The 20,958-nt window shown below is 50.2% G+C and overlaps 1 protein-coding gene across 5 annotated transcripts in view; it reads right to left on the reverse strand.

The window, feature by feature from the left end:
• Positions 1-20,958, reverse strand: part of TBCD (tubulin folding cofactor D) — a 148,305-nt gene that overhangs the window by 52,530 nt on the left and 74,817 nt on the right. For all 5 annotated transcript variants that reach the window (XM_010816446.4, NM_174194.2, XM_010816445.4 and 2 more), the window contains 2 exon segments: positions 11,972-12,128; positions 2,880-2,937 (listed from right to left, as the gene is read on the reverse strand). In XM_010816446.4, the coding sequence (XP_010814748.1) occupies positions 2,880-2,937; positions 11,972-12,128 (215 nt within the window).

A 20,958-nucleotide genomic window follows, 5' to 3' on the forward strand; every position in this document is an offset into this window, starting at 1 on the left:
CACTACTGCCAAGGCCTGGCTGGACTCTGGGAATCCTGCTGCAGGAAAGGTAGTCCTAAAGGTCACACCGTATATTCTTGTTCAGTCACTCAGTCGTATCTGACTCTGCAATCCCATGGACTGCAGCACGCCAGGCTTCCCTGTCTTTCACCAACTCCCACAGCTTACTCAACCTCATGTCCACTGAGTTGGTGATGTCATCCAACCATCTCATCCTCTGTCGTCCCCTTCTCCTCCCACCTTCAATCTTTCCCAGCATTCAGGCTCTTTTCCAATGAGTTGGTTCTTCGCATCAGGTGGCCAAAGGATTGGAGTTTCAGCTTCTGCATCAGTCCTTCCAGTGAATATTCAGAACTGATTTCCTTTAGGATGGACTGTCTTTGCAGTCCAAGGGACTCTCAAGAGTCTTCTCCAACACCACAGTTCAAAAGCATCAATTCTTCAGCGCTCAGCTTTCTCTATAGTCCAATTCTTACATCCATATATGACCACTGAAAAAACCATCTAGCTTTGACTAGACGGACCTTTGTTGGCAAAGTAATGTCTCTGCTTTTGAGTATGCTGTCTGGGTTGGTCATAACTTTTCTTCCAAGGAGCAAAGCATCTTTTAATTTTATGGCTGCAGTCACCATCTGCAGTGATTTTGGAGCCCCAAAACATAAAGTCTGTCACTGTCTCCATTATTTCCCCATCTATTTGCCATGAAGTGATGGGCCCAGATGCCATGATCTTAGTTTTCTGAATGTTGAATTTTAAGCCAACTTTTTCAGTCTCCTCTTTCACTTTCAACAAGAGGCTCCTTAGTTCTTCGCTTTCTGCCATAAGGGTGGTGTCATCTGCATATCTGAGGTTATTGATACTTCTCCCGGCAGTCTTGATTCCAGCTTGTGCTTCATCCAGTCCAACATTTCTCATGATGCACTATGCATATAAGTTAAATAAGCAGGGTGACAATATATAGCCTTGACATACTCCTTATCCTATTTGGAACCAGTCTGTTGTTCCATGTCCAGTTCTAACTGTTGCTTCTTGACCTGCATACAGATTTCTCAGGAGGCAGATAAGGTGGTCTGGTATTCCCATCTCTTGAAGAATTTTCCACAGTTTGTTGTGATCCACAAAGTCAAAGGCTTTGGTATAGTCAATAAAGCAGAAGTATATGTTTTTCTGGAACTCTCTTGCTTTTTCAATGACCCAGATAACCACAATGGTGTGATCACTCACCTAGAACCAGACATCCTGGAACGTGAAGTCAAGTGGGCCTTAGGAAGCATCACTATGAACAAAACTAGTGGAGGTGATGGAATTTCAGCTGAGCTATTTCAAATCCTATAAGATGATGCTGTGAAAGTGCTGCACTCAGTATGCCAGAAAATTTGGAAAACTCAGCAGTGGCCACAGGACTGGAAAAGGGCAGCTTTCATTCCAATCACAAAGAAAGGCAATGCCAAAGAATGCTCAAACTACCACACAATTGCACTCATCTCACACGCTAGCAAAATAAAGCTCAAGATTCTCCAAGCCAGGCTTCAACAGTGCGTGAACCATGAACTTCGAGATGTTCAAGCTGGACTTAGAAAAGGCAGAGGAACCAGAGATCAAATTGCCAACAACCACTGAATCATCAAAAAAGCATCCAAACCACAAGAGCGCGAAGACGGCAGCTCAGCATGCTCATAGCGCCCCCTCCGCCTTGGCACCAGAGGAGAAGGCCCCAGAGGAGAAGGCCCCAGGTCACTGGGTGCGGCGCCCCACGGAGCGCACAAGCCAGAGCACAAACCGGAATCCAAGAGGACCAAATACATCGTCACCAGGAAGCAGCTTTGTGACAGGAGAAATTTCATCGCCAGTAATTAGGCAGTCGATCCCTACCTTTTCAAATGAGCTTCAAACAGAAGCACCTTTCACTGCGATAGACATGTGCCACTAAGGAAGGAGGGGTCACTTAGGCGGTGTTTAATACAAAGAACTTCCACTGATTTTAAAGGATTTTAATTGTAACTTAGAAAAAAAAATTCTGTTTTTCTATTCCACCTCTTCCCTAGGATATCATAAAAGCATCAGTGCTTTGATTTTATTATTGCTTCCCAAAATTAGTTCTTAGGTTCCAATAAACAGAAAGAAAATATAAAAGGCAATTTCTTTAAGGCCTTGCAGTGCAGCTTGCGAAGATAATGGGGATCAAACCCAGGCCCCCTACAGTGGAAGCCCAGAGTCCCAACCACTGGACCACCAGGGAACTCCCCAAAAAGCAACTCTTAAACACAGATTTATCAAGAGTCTTACTGTATCCCAAGGAGTCTTACAATTACTGCCTGGGGGAAAATATCAGGCACAAACGTGAAGATTTCTCAAGGAATCACTAGGTTTCCTACTGATGCTCAAGACAAAAGAAGAGAAACTGCAGGACACAGACAAGGTCTTGGGCTTTCCTGGGAAACTTTTGCTTGAAACACAGTTTCAAAGACTCCACATACTTCAAAGAACAGAGAGCAGGCAGGCAGTGGGGAGCTCTGTGACCTGACGGAGCCCCTACATCTGAGGACAGAGGTCACGATTCCACATCACCCACAAGTAGAGGACACGGCTGCAACACGGATCCCAGGCCCCACCCTCACTTAGATGGCAGCACCCACTGCACACTCGCCCCTCCGGGACCCCCTTGCATCTCCGCCTGGAGGCCGGCAGCCCATTGTGACCCGCCCGCCACAGGCTACAGCCCACTTTCCAGCTGGGACCCAGAGGGAGTGGGAGCCACCCTCCCCCCGCCCCTGGGCCTCGCTCCTGCTTCATAAGCCGGTGACAACAGTCTCTCGGGAGGTGGTCACGGGTGAGAGCCACCCACACCTTCAAGAAAAGGACCAAACAGGACAACTTACAGAGGCTGCTCTCCTGCAGTTTACATCTCGGTCGAAAACAGTGGCAATCACCAGCGCGCTGTGAGGAAGAGAGGAGGAGGTTCATGAAAGGGACTCTCCACAGACCCCCGGGATGCTGACCCCACAGTCTCCCTCCTCCACGTGCCCAGGAGCCCGTCCATGGCTCGTGGGTTCAGTGGTAGATATGCTCATAGGGCAGCGGGGGTGGCCAACCCCAACTGCACCAGAGCCAGCGGGCTCACAGGGAGGGTGGCCTCGTGCACAGGCCTTGTAGGCCAGGACGAGGACAGCAGTATTGGGGGCAGGACCACAGGTACAAACAGAAACAAGAGGGCCCAGGAGGCCAGCAAGAGCAGCGATGAGCCCTGCACCTCCCCAGAAATGGCAGCCAAGCAGAGCTGCTCTGAGGGGCCTATTCCCCAAGTCAAACTCTGACCACAGGTGGCAAGAAGGAAGCTCCCCCCGGGCTCAGACTGTCCACCAGCTTCACTGAAACCTCCCTTTGCTACATCGTCACCCTCAACCATCAGGGACATATCAGGAGGAGCTCAAGTGCTTACTGGGCTTCGGCGACAACAGAAAGCAAACTGGGACAGAGCGCTGCTGCTGGTGTGACCTGTGAACTGATCTCCCATCAGCCCCCAGAGGAAATGCTTGAAAAGGGGTTATTTCGGACACACCGAGATCTCCTGAAAGAGATGCTGCCCTCCTGTCTGATAGCCATTCTGTTTGGTACTGAAATTGGGGGAGCCAACTCTACGAATCTGTCAACAGCTGTTCATGACGGGTGAATTTTCCCGAATGCAAATTAAAAAGTATAGGCAGCGGGGCCCCTGGGACACTGGAAATGTGCCTGTGTGAGCCAGGGGCACCCCACTCGATGGACGGGGAGGACACAGAGGAGCACTCTCCCCTGGAGCGGTCGTGTTTCTCACAGGGAGGGTCAGCAGTGTTGAAACCACTGCACACAGACGCTGGGAGGGAGCCGGGATGAAGAAGTACTGCGCACAGGAAGGAGGTCAGGGGACCGGGCAGGCCTGGGCTGGAATCGCAGGTGTCCACGCAGTTGGCCAGGCTGGAGGTACAAAGGGTAGTGTAGGAGTGGGTGTGGGCGTGGAACCCAGGTCTTGAATTCTAAACACCATTCTCCACTAAGAGGAACAAGGACTCCTGGAGGTGGTTGACTCCAAGGCTGGGTCAAGGAAAAAAGAAAAGCCTGGGGCATCTTGTCGTGCTAGAAATTGAGAAACCATTAGGAAAAATGAAAAAAGGCACAGAAGCCAACCTGAAGTTGTTCCCAATAACTAAACACGCTGCAATCTGACACCAAAATAACCAACAGTGTTAGAAGACAAGGCGTGGTCCACACTGATGTAAGTCAACAAAGGAGCAGAAAGCAGAGGGACCCGTTTTCCTATGAAACCACCACCATCGCTGCTGGCCTAGCACAGGAGCTGATGGGCACCGAGTGTGAAAACTGGATAGTTATTAGAGTCTCAAAGCACCCCCAAAATGCTTATCGCTCTTTACACATTAATTTTATAGACTTCAATGGGGGGCAGTGAGTTTGGGACACACCCCAAATTCAAAACCAAGATGGCACATCACCAAACAGCAGCTGCGGTTTAATCACTGGCCCCACACAACACTCATTCTCTGGTCTCCTTTGTGAGAAGTCAACGTTCAGGGAAGCTGATGAAGGGCTTTTACGGGAACTGCTATTATTTTTGCTATTCTTCTTTAAGTCTAAATTTAGTTCAAACTTAAAAGTTTTTTTGAAAAGCAACTAAATATCTAAAGATTTTTAAAGATCCAGTATTATTAGTATTTGGGGTCCTTTCACTAGTTGAAGCTGAAATGAATTTCAGCAAAACTCTTATTAAAGGGAAGAACCTTTTCCTTTAATAAAGGCAACAGAGAGTGGTTTCCTTTTCCTCTCTCAACTCTTTACTATATTATAAACTATACCCAAGACGAGATTAAAAAAAAAAAAATACCAGTCTTAACACTAAAGGAAATTCATCAACTTTAGCGGGACCATTTAAAGATTAATTGATTCCATTTCAACATCTAAATGCTTTTGTTAACAAAATTTCAGAAATCATTAAACTGACCAAGACATGTAATTCCGTGATCTTTCAATAACCAGCAATTATAAACCTCCTGGTTTTTTCTTTTGTGAAATACAGCTGACTTACAACGCTGTGTTAGTTTCGGGTGAACAGCGAAGTGATTCAGTCACACACGGGTGTGCATCTATTCCTTCTTCACACCCCTTCCTCTTATAGGTTATTATAACACACTGAGTATAACTCCCTGTGTCACACAGGAGGTCCTGCTGAGACGGGTTTCTATACAGCAGTACGCATAATGCCAATTGCAGCAACATGGATGGATGTAGAGATTACCAACTAAGTAAGGCAAAGGCAAGTATCATATGATATCACTTACACAGAGGGAAAAAAATGGTAGTAAGGGTGAGATGTACGGCAAGAGTAACGTGGAAACTCACACTACCATTTGTAAAACAGAGAGCCAACGAGAATTCTCTGTATGTCTCAGGAAACTCAAACCGGGGCTCTGTATCAACCTAGAGGGGTGGGATGGGGAGGGAAATGGGAAGGAGGTTCAAAAGGGAGGGAATATATGTATACCTATGGCTGATTCATGTTGAGGTTTGACAGAAGACAACAAAATTCTGTAAAGCAATTATCCTTCAATTAAAAAATAAGTAAGTTTTTTTTAAAAAAATGGTACTAATAAACGTTTATACAAAACAGAAATAGACCCACGGACATATAAAACAAACTTACAGTTACCAAAGGGGAAAGGTGGCGAGGGATAATTTAGGAGTTTGAGATTAGCATATACACGTGACTGTTCTTAGTGACAACATATTTGATATTTTACTCTAAAATATACTATCATCAATGGAATTTTAAGTGTTATATTTACATATGAGTAAGTGCTAAAGCTAAGTCATTTCCGTTGTGTCTGACTCTTTGTGACCCCATGGACTGTAGCCTGCCAGGCTCCTCTGTCCATGGGATTTTCCAGGTAAAGAAACCGGAGTGGGTTGCCATTTCCTCCTCCAGGGGATCTTCCCAACCCAGGGATCAAACTCGTGTCTCCGGCATCTCCTGCATTGACAGCCAGGTTCTTTACTACTAGCGCCACCTCCATAAGATCATACGTATTTTAGGAAAATATACTAACCAAGAATTCCCGCTTTCCTTTAATGTCTGACATAAGAAATACGTGGACATGTTTTCACTGACTCTGGGTCCAGCCAACACTACCAGAAGTTCACATTACACACTGAATTCTTGAAATTTCCTGTCAATCTATTTGTCCTAAATTACAATTTTTTAATTATTGAACACTTATTAATAAAGAGAAAATGGAAAAAAAGAAGAAACTTAGAATCACCTGCCAATCTACAGTCCACCATAACCCCTGCAAGGTCACTGCTAAGTTATACACCAAACCCCTCCGACCCCCAGACCACCCCCCCTCCAAGCTGTGGACATGCTGGCTCTGCCCAGGACAGGCTGAGCCCAATTTCAACCTTGGTGCAGCCAAGACCACTGAGCCAAGACCAAGTTCCACTCTGTGCTACCTGCTGCGCCATGCAGGTCAGCCTGGGGGGCCTGCCCTGTGGTGCCAAACGGAGATAGTTGGGCTTTAAGACTATGTTTACATTGTAATCAAGCCAAAACAGTACTGAACTCCTGTGTCGAAGGGCCCTTCCCAGCTTCATCATGTGTGGATTACCTCCTTCCAGCCACGGGCAAGGGGCTCCATCTACTTCACTCTCTTTGCACCTGCTCCCCATGGTTACCTGGTGGTTATGAGGGGCGCAGCAGGGGTTGTCCCGGTCGAGCTCAGGCACTCACTGCAGGACACTGCGTTTACACTCATCTGCAGACACCTCTCTGTGTTCGCCCTCAGGTGGGTCTGTGGGCACACCCCCTCCCCCCATGGTACGGCCCAGCCCAATTGGCTCAGTTCCTGTGGTCACTAGCCACACAGCAGTCATTCCTGGAGAGACTGTGTGTCATGGGAACCCCAGCAGAAAGCCCCCTGAATGGCAAGCAGCGGTCTACCTCTGGGTGCAAGGCCCCTGTTCCTTCACGGTGAGCATACCCTGGCCTTGTGGTCACAGGAACAGACCCCCACAGCTCATGAGGGCCCTGGGGCCAGGCCACCGACTCAGACAGGCAGGGTGAGGCTTGTCCAAAGACTGGTAACCAAAGGGCCGGCATTGGCTATAGCCGAGAACTTGACCCTGGGGCACTACAGACGGGCCCACAAACCTCCATCAGGTTGCTTCTGCATTCGTGAGTAAATGGCTTAAAATATTTACTGGTTTATTCACATTCTACCAGCCTTCACAGAATACAGTAGGACAAATATAACAAAACCACTTAAAAAGCACAACTTTTAAGTACAGACTCAAGTTAATTCAACAAGTCCACTGTGTAAACCTCTGTGAATGCAACAGGTTTTTAACACTGTTCTGGTGTGGACTAAATTTTGAAAATTGTTCTGATTTCACACTTTCAGAACAAAACTGGCTTATCTGGAAATACTAGCATGTTTCAAATAACAGTACGTGTGACAACACGGGTTACATATAATCACGAGAGATTCCCCCAGGGCCCCCAGGGCCCCCACGTCCCGTGGGCTGTGAAGTCTTCCTCAGCAGACCGGGGCAGAGCATGACTCTGCACTCTCTTTTCCCATTTCCGAGAGGGGTGCAGGGGCCAGGCTGCAGCCAGCCAAGGAGCATTCTAAGCACATGGCAGCCACTGGGCCTGGAACGCTCTCGGTATCTTCACCTGTTTGCTTTCGCTGGGAGAGTTCAGGTGATACTTCCCCAGGATTTCCCAACACAGAAGGATGGTCTATGTCAAACAGAGAGGGATTTTCTTTCTTGTCCGAGTCAGGGGAGCTGCATGCCCAGACCTGCTCCAAGTTCCAGGCACCTGGCTTTTAGCAGGTACAGCAAAGAGCAGATCTTACCCCAAACTCAATTTTTGTTAGTTGGTGTAATATTTTTGTGGCAATAAAAAACAAAACATCCTTTTTACCTTGAGTAACAGTAACCCTGTCATTTCAAAATATCAAAATGTCATTTCAAAATATGCTTTTCAAAATATCAAGATGGATGATTTCTTACCCATCCATGCTTAAAAGCTACAAGTCACACTATTTGGGAAATAAACTGCAAGACCCGCCTGTGGCTAAATTTTTCCCTAAATCAGAAGAATCAAAGTTCAGGAGCCAGCTGACATGACGGTGAAACACAAGACATCTGCAAAGTGCTTCAATCACAGCAGAGCTAAATGGAGGCCGAGGGGAGGCCTGACAGGTGGACGGGCGGGAACACTCTGGTCAGTAACTGCCACTTAATTTTTCTCAAGAAACAAAAAAGGTTATCTTCCCCCTGGAAGTCTGCCATCAAGAAACGCTGAGTGGGAACAAGACGTAGCTTTGAGCAATGCTTGCCATTTCCTGATTTTTCAGGACAATCTTGCCCTCGAGGAAGAGATCTGGGAGCCAATCCCCAGGCGCTGCCCACGCTGCCCTGCTCGCCCGGCTTGCTCTGCGAGGCTGAGCTGGGCACTGCCCCTAGCACGGGAGGGGCCCTGCAGGGTTGATGTCAACAGGAGCTCGGCTTACAAAAGAGTTTCAGGTGAGGAAATCGCTAGAAGGTGACAACCAACGCACATACTGGCAACAGGGCTTTTTTTTTTTCTCCTTTTCTTCTTGCAAATTAGCTTTTGATTACTGGTGAGAAGGCTATTTCAAAATAATACACGACCATCCTCTACCATTTTAACTCTGTGTTTCTCTGTCCCTAAATTACGCTTAGCTTCTCAGGAAGCCCGATTTACTTATCCACAAAATAATTATTCCATCTTTTAATCTGCGTATAACACTTAGGAAATACGGGTTTTCAAAACCGACCAACGCTAATTCAAACTATGTTGTGTACTGACCTAGAAACTTCCTTTGGGGTATTTATAAAACAGAGATGGTGAGCATATATCCACGGGTGAAGTGAAACGACAGTTCCTCACGTTCCTCTAGGAAGGTTCTTCCCTGCCCGGCCGTCTGAGCTGGGGGCCGGCCACACTGACCTCTCCCTCTGTGTGGGCTGCGCCCAGCCCTGCCTCGTTACTACCGCCGCCTGACTCTCTCCATCAGATGTGTCTAGTTCGTTTATAGAATTATAGTTTGATCTCAACTGTCTACTTTTGCAGGATTCAAACTGAAGAGTTTGTGAAAGTATAGTTGAAGATCTCAAGATTTTATCATGTGCCAGGATGAATGGGCTTAAAAGCTGACAATTAAAATGTGGTCACTTATTACAAACCAAGAGAGGCAGATCTCGAAGGACACACCCCAACCGATACTTCTAAGGCAGGGAGGCGAGCACCAGCAGCGTCCTGAAGGCTCACGTGGCACTGTGACTCACCTCCAGCCCGCCCGCTCCACCCCCCAGGCCTGCCATGGAGATGGACCGGGAAGGGCTGGAGCACAGGCTCCCTAGGAACCTGCCAAACTGGACTGAGAAAGCTGCCAGGCACAGCTCCAATGGGCACTTGCCAATCCAGTCCTGGGATGGGCGCAGGGGAAGGGGACAAGAGGGGCCCCCTCTGAGCAGAAACTCCACAAGGCACCAATTCCAGGGTCAATTAGGAGAAATTAGGAGCGCTGTGAAGCAGGAGTCTCTGGGCTCCCCTGCCAGCTTGCACTTTCGGTGAGTGTAAACTCATCAGCGATCTCTTGGGCGTGCCCGAGACGTCAGGGAAATTCAGCCTTCCCCGAGATCAAAGGTCCTGAGTGAACCACACGAGTTTCTGTGGATGGACGAGTTTCTGTGGATGGACGTGGCCACCAGTCCCTGCCACTGTGATCTGTCCTTCAACCCAAGCACCATTTTTTAAAAAATCCCACCTCAGAAAGCCTGGCATCCTGACCACCCACCTCCACTCCATCCCCCCACATTTCAGAGCCCTTGGGGGTCCCCTGGTAGGGCCTGCCCAGGCCCTCAGCTATAAGCAGACTTGCAGCACCCTTGCCCTGAAGGTTGGCCGCAGAGGCCTCTATCCAGTGGGGTCACTGGTCTCTTCAACACCCTCCCCAGACAGGCACAAGCTCCAGGATGTGACCCCTTCACCAGACAGGGTCTTTCCTTTTCTGAGTAACAGGGGTCACCCTGGAGTAAGATGTGCGGTGCCCCTTCAGCCTCCTGGAGAACTGGATGGGAGTCTGTGAAGGATCGCCCACAATGGGAAACCATGCTTCCAGTGTCACATGTTACACAAGGGCCAGGCTTAACATTCACCAGCACTCCTGCACACCCTCAATGGCTGGTACTCTGCATTAAAACCTCTGCTGAGATGAACACTGCAACGGTGTCTGCTTGCGGCTGAAAGAGTCTCCGTTCCCAAGTCAAGGGCCTGCACAGAACCCTGCTCTCTGGCTCATCTGTGCCCACAGGGCTCAGGACTCTTCACACTATGTCTCTCCAAGTTGGCAATGAGGTCTTGTGACTCTGATGCTCTCACCTATGGGGTGGCGAGAAGCTTCTGCCCCAAGCAGAGGACGTTATGAGTGGTGGCCACTCACCTCTGTGCCCAGTGCCTCTGCTGACGCTTCAGCCCTCAGTCCTGATTCTCTCTTTGGCTGGGCTGAGCCAAAGACAGTCCCCAGAGAAAGGAGGGGCCCAGGTTCCTGCAACCTTCAGTGCTTTCAGCCACAAAGGTTAAACTGAAAAAAGAAGCCTGCCGAGATGATTTCACTCTGAAATGGGAATGACCCTTTGAAGCCAGGTCCCCCGAAGTCGGGGCATGCCAGCTTCTGGCAGAGGCAGTGTGACAGGTGCAGAGCTGGACCTGCCTGGGCCCTGGGCACAAGACCTCAGCTGAGTGGGACGCCACGACTGTGAATTAGACAGCTCCCATCTAGAGGCTCATCGTGCTGTGACTGCTGATGGAAACAGTGAGCAAAATACACCCTGCGCTTTCATTCTAGTTACAGAAGCAGCTTCCAAAAAGCTGAGGAGCAGAGCAAGAAAGCAGCAGGCAGAGCCCTCCCCGAAGCTGTATTAACAGCAAACGATCTCACCTTCGTAGACCAACAAGAGAGTGGGGAACACACACGAGGGCAGGAGCAGGGACAAAGGCACGGGCAGCCTGGTCTCCGGAGCCAGGCCTCAGGCCGCAGACACCCACCACGGCCTCTCCAGGAGCCTACTGCCCTCCTGCCCCTCCCGGGGTGACACGGCCAGGAGAAGTCAGACACTTTTACGACTTCCTAGGAAGCAGTGTATCTCCCTGAGCAAGGATCAGAATCCCCAGGCTGCTCTGCAGGCCTTCCCTTCACATGAGGGTTAAGATTGAGAGATACAGCCTGGCCACGCGACCTGAGCAGTAAGCGAGCCTGAGAACCCTCTCCTGACCCTCGAGTGGCCCCCGTCCCCTGCGGCTTTTCCCCAGGCGCTGCTGGTGCTCAGACCATAGGGAAGCCCATTGCACTGGCCAGAGGAGGAGACAGAGTTGCCCTGTGGATACGTTTTGAGGCCTGAGGGTCTCCCACTCTTGTCAGGGCACCTCCTTGGTGGGAGGCAGCTTCCAGGACTGGAGATCATGTTAAAATCCATCTCTGAGTAAAAGTGGTCAGGTTGGTGTTACAACCATGACCAACCCAGTTCTCAGCTCCTCCTCCAGCGTGACACAGAACCAACAACCAGAAGTGGATGGCTGAATTCCCTTTTCATGTCAGAGGGACTCACTTCAGTCTGACAGGAGACAGGGAGAAAATTAACATCACTATACTAGGGACACATCTCTTTCGAATTTTCCCGGGCACAGACGTAGGATCCTAAAAGTGGGGCCCACGCCCATGTGGCTGGTACAGCCCGCTGCCCTCAATGCTCTGCCCAGGAAGCCATGGAAAAGGTATTTTTCTGACCTCATGAGGCTGTGCTGGTTTTCACTGCACAGGAGCAGACAGTGAAGCAGGCAAGCCAATGCTGTCACTAGTCCAAAGCGACTGGAGGATCACTTAACAGTATTTACCTTGAGATTGCCGCGACGAAAGGCTTCAACTCCTGAGGCTCGTAGGCACGTGCGAAGGCCCAGCACACGTAGCAGGCGGCGTCCCGGACGTTGGAGCCCACGCTGCAGGCGCCCCGCTTCTCCTCGTACGTCAGCGCCCTCAGGATCACGGGGACAACTGCACACAGGGGAGAGAGACTGTGAAGCGGCCCTGAAGCAGTGCTCCTGGCTCCACAGACACTGTGCCCGCTGTACCACCACCCCGCCTGCACCTTGGCCCTGCAGAGCCTGGTGTGAGCAACACACACCACGGTCCCACCCCAAGTCACTTAGAAACTCACGACCTGCTCAGGAAGTCACTCAAGAGTCCACCACCTCGACTCAGGTGAGAATGTTTCTGAAAAGTTGCCCCCAAACTCCTAGAGGATGGCACAGACATGCCCGTCGGCCACACCCAAGGGACGCTACCAGGTCCTAGAAGACGCAAAGGGACACAGGGGCCGCCAGGAGCGAGGGAAGGCGCTGGCACATCAGGGCAGTGAGAGGAGGGTGGGCAACGTCACCCAGGACACTGTCCAGGGAGCAAAGGACACCTGACCCCGAGGCCACGTCCCCCAGAGTCTCGTTGTCAAGGCGACCACGAACAACACATGGGTTTCTAATTCTGGCCAAAAGCCGTCTCCAGCTGGGGAGTGAGCGTGGACCCCGTTACACAGGTGTGCTAACCCTGCTCAGAGGGCATCTGTGACCTCGCTGAGCTTCAGGGCTGAGAGCCAGGATGACAAAGGAAAGCAAGCCCAGGGTCACTCTGTGCTAACTTCAGGAATAACCCAGATATATTGAACTATGTAAATCATCTGTGATATTTAAAATAATTGGAAATACATACAGATATTCTTTCTGGTTCCATTTTAAAATGTCTCACTGAGTTTCTAATACTGCATACATGGTTTTTTATACAAAGAAACAAATGAGTTTAAGACCCCTGGGAAGAACACTGTACTGTTAAAGGGAGCTGAAGCTGTACGGTATTTGCCTATTATCATATTCATGTATTTCATGTATATGGGAAGGGTTTGTCTATTAGAGACACGTAAATTACTTTAAAAGAAAATAAACTATATAACACTCACGCACAGAGTTTTATGCTGGCGTGCTGCCATCCACGGGGTCACAAGGAGTTGGACTCCGTGACTAAACAACAACAAAGGGGGTTTAAAAGTAAAAGAAGTGAGCTCGAGTGAGTGAGCTCAAGTGCCCCGACTCCTGAGCCTGCGCGACGCGGCCCTCCTGCTGCAGCTCCCGAGGCCGCGTGCCCAGAGCCCGTGCCCTGCAACAGGAGAAGCCCACGCACCACAGTCAGACAGCAGCCCTCGCTCACGGCAACTTGAGAGAGGCCAAGCACCACAACAGAGTCCCAGAGCAGCCAGAAAAGCTTTTAAAATAAAAATAAAATAGCCAGCCAGCATGGAACTATACTCAGTATTTTATCATATCCTTTAGGGGGGAAAAAACCTGAAAAACATATGTGTGTATGAAAAACTAAACTACTGTGCTATACATCTGAAACTAACATGATATTGTAAGTCAATCATACTTCAATAAAATAAAATATAAAATACAAAGCATGTATAAATGCCAAACCAAACCAGAGGACACTACCACAGCTATTTCAGATAAAATAGTTAAATCTAATTAGCCATTTTAAAAATTATCTCAACTTGAACTTAAGCTGTAATGCTTAAAATTGGCCTTCATTTGTCTTACCTGGGGAAGTTCTACTTTACCTGGAACTACTCCTAGTTTTCTAGTGTTGTTCATACTCTCTGTGTTAAGAGGGCAGCCTAGTCATGGCCCAACGCGTGTCAGAACTAACAGGCTGTGGCACCTGACGGGCGCCCCGTATAAGCTCAGCGTCAGTGCCTCGCCACATTCTCTAAAATCACCACTCTACCCAGCTGCCCAGACACTTCTGGGGAAGACCGTTCAGCAACTCTTAGCCTGAGGGGAATCTGGATGCTAACTGCTGAGTCCCAATTTATCGGTCCACTGGACAAAATCAATTTCCAAACAGACAGCTATGAGTGACAGCGGTCAGTACCGTCCACATGCACTTCAGGTGGACGTCACATCCAACCACTACCCTGAGACAGGCTCCGGGACCCCTGGGAGAAGCCCACCTCCACAAGGACACAGCCTCACCCTTGACCAGCGGGCCCCCAGGCCCCTGAGCGGGTGGGGGCGCCGGATGCCGGGGTCAGAGTGAGATGGGTCCTAAGGTCAACCAGTCACAAAGAAAAGGACACCCACTGTGACCTGTGCCCACTAACAGAGGTCTGCCTCAGCACAGTAAGAGACCTCACATGGCTGACCGGCATTTGTTGATGGGAAAATCGACACGCTCGGAGGTCCGAACACAGGGCTATCTGGCCCACTTCTCTGCCTCAAGGAATGGAAGGAGGCCAGCTGTGAGAGAGCAGTGGGAGCCATATGCTGCACTCGGGCTCAGCCCTACTTGAGAGAGGAAAAAAGCAGTACAAAGCATGGGCTCTGAGTTCTGTGTAGCAAGGTGGCCCCCACAAACCCCAACTTTGGTCCCTGGCACCCACATGTGCCCATGTGATGTGCTCGGGTAGCCACTGGCCCTCAAGACACAAAGGCTCTGACTGTTCTGCGTCCGCCCAGCTAGGCCAGAGAAGCAGAGACCTGAGCCCGCATGGGCCTCAGGGCCTCACTGCCAGCCCTGCCCACCCATGCGACCAGGCTGCTGCAGCTCCCCTGGCGGGTCCTACCCCAGTTCTCAGCATGGGCAGGTTCAAATTCTTTCTCTCGAAAGCTCCGGTGACCCCTCTATTACTCCTGCCACAAACACCAGTGGCTGAGGCCCAAGTACAGGTGAAGAAGCGCTCAGTTCAGTTCAGTTGCTCAGTCATGTCCGACTCTTTGCGACCCCATGGACTGCAGCACGCCAGGCTTCCCTGTCCAACACCAACTCCCGGAGCTTACTCAAACTCATGTCCATCGAGTTCAGTGATGCCATCCAACCACCTCATCCTCTGTCGTCTCCACCTCCTCCTGCCTTCAATCTTTCCCTGCATCAGGGTCTTTTCCACTGAGTCAGCTCTTCACATCAGGTGGCCAAAGTATTGGAGCTTCATCATCAGTCCTTCCAATGAATATTCAGGATCGGTTTCTTTTCGGATGGGCTGGAAGAAGTGCTGCCAGCAATAAACGCAGGCCTCGCTGCTGGACTGGGGTCTGAGAGGGGACTACAGGGCCACTGAGAGCAATGCTGGGACACTTGCCTCACAGTCACTGAAAAGGGATTTGATCTGCCTAATGCAAAACCGCTCAGGAGGAGAGAGAGATGACGGATTTCTTCAACAAGAAAGTTGGAAAATGAGGCTCTCGGCTTCAATTCATGCCCCAGGCGGGTAGAAGGATGGGGTCGGGATTGCTGCTGCTGCTGCTGGGCAGGGCCTGTGGCTGCCCCTGACCTCTCGGACCTTCATCACCAGGCTCTTCTGTGCAGGATGAGCTGGGCTTCCAGTTCAGATATCCGGGGACGGGAAGACAAGAGACAGATCAGCCCCAGTCTACGCAGGGTACGGAGCAATTACTGAGCCTTGGGGTGGTATATGAAGGAGACACAGTCTTTGCCCTAAACTTTTATAAGAAGCCATTATCAGAGGAAAAAATTCAAAAACTAACAGCTCTTTCCAGATTCAACAGGTTTAAAATAAGGAAACTCTTCAATCACACTGAACAAAAAACCTTTCTCACGGTTCCAATTACACACTGCAAATACATGTCAAATATATAAGGTTCCCCAGAGGGCTTCCTTTTGGCAACCCAGAGTCCAGCAATGTAATTTAAATACCCTTCTCTCTAGACAGCATGTCATTTGTCTAACGCCAACTGCCTAAGGACAAAGCAGCCTCTAGGTGAGAGAAACGAGTTAACCCTCAGAACACCCAGTCCCCACTGCAGGCCTTTACAGATGCACTCCAGGGATCGGGAGGAGCTCAGACGTTCTCTGCAGCATCCTTAAAAAATAAAAAAAATCACCATACAGCCAGCTCAGAAGTTATGAGTTTTGATAAGTAATGAATTATCCTAATTAAAGCAGTCCATGGTATCGAAAGAGTCGGACACAACTGAGCAACTGAACAACATACTACTTCAAAATCAAACTCAGCACGTGAGGAATATCACCGCGTGGGCCCAAGTCTCCCAGAGTCACTGAGCCACGTCCCGAGATGCAGTTCAGTATCTACCAGGATGCACTGCGCCACATCTCCCAAGTAGTACTAGAACGACATCTCCCAGACGCATTTGGCTGAGTCTCCCGAGATGCCCCTGAGCCTCGGCACATGATGGAACCGCCTATGCAGCCAGGAGCCTGCCTGCCCAGTCTGAGCCCAGGAAAGCACCAGTTTCCCGGGAGCAGGTGTGGCCAGCACCACTGAACTTCTATTTCAGTCATCAGTACAAACAGCCACCATACCTTCCTAAAGAATGCAGTCCAACTTGCTCGGGAAAAAACATGCTGAATTTGCTGGGGGAAAGGAAATGACGGACAGAAAATCTGGTTCCACAGACATTTAGTTTTTAGTTCCCACAGGACATCTGAAAAAACTATCCCAAAGGCTGACCTGTGGGCAGCACTGCGAGCCACAGCACCAACCACTCTGCACTCGGGGGCAAGTGCAGACTTGGGCACCGGCGTTCCCTGGAGCGTGAGGGATGCCCGCCCCACAGACCCTGGGAGTCCTCAGCCAGGGCTCGTCTCCACAGGTACAACAGAGCGGGATCCTGGGGCACCCTGTGTTGCTGGGGTGGGCACCTGGCCCGCACACCACCTGCTTTCCCCCTCCCCCACGTGCTCCCAGCACACGCACCCTGCCACGGGGGAGCACCCATGAAGCCCTCTGCCTCCCTTTCCACAGGAAAGTCACGTGGCCACGCTGGTCCAAGGGCCCTCCCACTTGTCCTCCGCGCCCCCCCCACCACCACTGCCCATGGTGCTGCGGCTGGGAGGCAAGGCTCAGCTGTCCAGAGGCCAGAAATGGACATTCCCTTTACCAGGTGCCGTAAAAACACGAGAGGTCCCGGTGTGAAGCATGCAGTCCAGGATTTCCTGGGATGCATGTTTAGCCACAGATAAAGGCTCTCCTCAAAAGAGAAACACACAATGGCAAGATAGCAGGAAGTTACTATTTTAGGGCAGGAGCCCATAGTCTTGGGGCAGGACCTTGTGAAATGCGTAACACAATCGCAAAGCAAGACTAGGGCAAACGAGAAGTACCTACTCTTCCATCTGACGGCACCCTATCTCCTCGGTGTGCAGGGCAGCTCCCGCCCAGAGGAAGAGATTAGCGAATATTCCTACATAAAGCAACTCAAACCTCAGTGGATCAATACACTCAAGAAAGTTTTAAAGCGAATAACAAACAAGGTAAGTGTGGTATGATGGATAAAGATGTGATGGCGATTACATGTAAAAAACTCACATACATGTATCATGGGAATATTCCAACCTAAAAAGGGGAGAAACAGCAGACGGGGAAACTTGGGGAAAAAACAGGAATGTAAAAGGTAAGGGACAAGAGAGCCGTTTCTGAAGATCACACGAGCGGAACCTGACTTTCAACAAAACCTCCAGACCTGTGTGTTGATGCAGTAGGCCATGTGCCTGTGACCCATCCACAGGACACCTGTCCAGAGGGGAGAGTGCGGGAACTGCTGTGTTCAAGCCACTCACCATGGACTCAGGAGGCATGGGTAACAAGGTGATGAGGGCAGTGCAGGCAGATGGCCCTGACCCTGTGTGCCTGGGCCTCCTGGGGTATGTCCCCAACTTGTCACAGAAGCTGCACTGCTGCCACCATGGTTCCTAAGGGCAGAAATAAACCCTGCCATGACAGGACGGGGGGTGTTGTTTAAATACAACAGAGCCACTCAATGCAACTCATGCTGCTACCCAAAGAATATTTAATGACAGGAGGACACTCAGAACCCTCGAGCAGGGTGCATGCCATCAATGGCTCACGTGTGATATTGGTGACAATCAGCACTCACTATGGGCCAGGCCTTTGTCCGATTGACCCTGGAGGTAGGGGAACCGAGGTACGGAGAGACGGCCCAACCCCTGGACTGCAAAGCCAGCCCAAGCATCATGCTGAGAGCCCCAGGTGCTCATGGCCCCCACCTGCTACAACCTCAACAGTGCGACCTCCAGGCAGCGAGACTCCAGGTTTCCTTAGCTGCTGCTTCATGTCACTGTCCCCAGTGTCCGTAATGATCACTCACGATCTTCATAATTATTAACAAAGGCAATACCACGCTTTAAAATGTGGTTTCACCCTTTCCACTATTCAGAGGACACCACTTAGCCACTAGGCCAAGAGCAGGTGAAGGACCCTGGGACCAGGATGACTGCTCCTTGGGGCCCACCCAGCTAGCGTGGGTCCCAGGAGTCTGACACTTCAGACAGGATCACAGCGGGGTCCTTCTCCACATCAAACACATATGCTCCATTTATTCACAGGAACCATTCCTGTGTGGAACACAGATCAGAGAAGAGGACAAATCAAAGAAGAGTAAACACTTATAACGATCTGAGTGCTTGCTTCAGCAGCACATATACTAAACCTGGGACGATACAGAGAAGATTACCACGTTGTCACTTGTATCTAAATACGACATAATCTAAAATACAACACAAATGAACCAACCGACAAAACTGAAACGGTCCCACAGACACAGAGAAACAGACTTGTGCTGGGGTTAGCAGGTGTGAGCTGTTACATACAGAACAGATACACACGATCCTGCTGTGCAGCACAGAGAACTATACAGTTGATATCCTATGATAAACCATAATGGAAAGAATATTTTAAAAAATTAACACCACATCGTAAATCAACTATACTTCAATAAAAATAAATAAGAACGACCAAAAACAAAAAAAGATCTGACATCAGCCAAGGCCACAGGGAAGATAAGTCCTCCCACAGCGGTAACCCACCACACACCAGGGGTCCTCCTCCAGCCCACAGCAGTCCCCCTACCCAAGCGGCAGCCCCAGCCCAGAGTGGTACCCCTACCTCACCACTGGGGTGGCCATGGCACAATACCAATGAAGCCAAGTAACTGAGAACCTTTGAGCCATGGCTTCCTCGTCACCTGTGCTACCAGAGCATCCACCCAGGTGACACTGGGTACCTCTTTCCTCCCCTCCAGCTCCCTGGGCTCCCCAGAGGGTTAAGGAAGGTGCTGACTGAGAAAGCAAGTGCCCAGTATAGGAGATGCCCCTGTGGCTACCATGGTAAGTTTCCACCAGGCTGGACGAGCAGGTGCGCTTTCCACGGGAACTCCTGGTTAGACTGTTTATACTAAACATCTGGTACAGGAACAAACTGTTCTAAACCAGATGCTTCCAAGCAGCTCTGCGAGGAACCCTGGGCTCCGTGCGCTCAGCCACGTTCCGTGACCTGCCACAATGGAACACAGCTCCAAAAACAGACTTCACATGATTCCAGGTGTTCAAACTTAATAAAGATTTCAATCAAGAGTGCTTTTCTTTAAAAATTTAGTTTTTTTAAATGTCACTTTTTGGACTACACTGTAAAATAACTTAATTGCGTATCTTTCCTATTTTAAGAGACAATTACATGTCTTTTGAAAAAAATCAATTAAAATACACTGATGTACTAAGGTATCAATAGAATATAAACAAAAGCACCTCCTCTCTTCAGTGCAGTAAGCATCCGAGGGGATAGTGGTGGCTGGTTCTAGAATCTGATTCCCCAGGGTGCTGCCGCAGAGGCCCTGCCCCAGGACGAACTCCGGGGTGCTAAGATCTTTAACTTGCCATGACTGGGGACAGGGGCTGACCAGTGCGGCCCGGCAGCTGACCTCCCAGGTCTGTGCCCACGTCGCCACCACACCTTGCCCCCTGGATGGCTAACGTGTGGCCATCCCCGGGGGTGGCATGACCGGTCTGCACACCATGAGACAACCCAGAGCTGGCTGGCCCTTCTGACTGTGGTGGGGCCGGCTTTGAGTAAACAGATTATCTCCACGGTACCAGCTCTCTGGCGCAGGGGAAACGAGCTGCTGATCCTGTCGAATGAAACACGACTTCCACAGGATATGAAGACGACACTGAACACGAGGCGAGTACGAGAGACAGCAACTGAGCCTTCGGGGGGATGAAGGGCCTCCAAGGGGGAAACGGAAATCGTGCAGTTCCCAAAGTCCCTACCACCAGGCCCAAAAAACAGGACGACGTGCACCCTTTTTGCTGCCACCATCCACACAAATGATAAACAACAAGGCCAAGTGACAAGGCTTCCCTGAAGCCACTCTCTTGGGGTTAGCCGCTTCTGAGCAGGCCAGAGCAGGAGCCAACAGCTGGACCTCTGTCAGGAGGCACCCACAGGGCTGTGTGCCACACGTGGGGGCTCAAAGAATTACTGAAGAAGGGCAGGAAGTGTGCCTGCCGCAGAAGGTGGGCAAAGACGGCTGGACGACAGCTGTGAGGGCGACGTCCCAGTAAGACGTCAGCACAGGACACAGCGGGTTTTACATTCTGAGGACAAACTGCACTCTCCACGAAATCAAGACGCCGGGTCCTCTCACAGAGGCCCGGGAGAGCAAATGAAGTTATAAGGTATGCGGACGGTTCCTCATTTTCTACTCACTTTCTCCAAGAAATGAGCCTATGAAGAAGACCCCACGAGAAGAGGAAGGAGACCGTGTAGCATTTACTTCATTTACGACGCATCTAAGAAACAACTCGCGGGGAGCTTCCAGCATCGAGAACCGGGATGTGTACATGGCAGAGACATTTCTCCATTTAAACCCGATGGGGCTACGTTACATGTCAGTTCACTGAACTGCCCCTGAAGGTGAATCAGCATTTCAAAGGCTTGAGGACCACACCTCTGGGTGAATGCAGGTCCCCCACGTAACCCCTCCTCCCCTCAAGTCGGTTCAGGCAT

This window comes from Bos taurus, chromosome 19 (assembly GCF_002263795.3).
Source record: "Bos taurus isolate L1 Dominette 01449 registration number 42190680 breed Hereford chromosome 19, ARS-UCD2.0, whole genome shotgun sequence".
In the NCBI taxonomy this organism is placed as follows: domain Eukaryota; kingdom Metazoa; phylum Chordata; class Mammalia; order Artiodactyla; family Bovidae; genus Bos; species Bos taurus.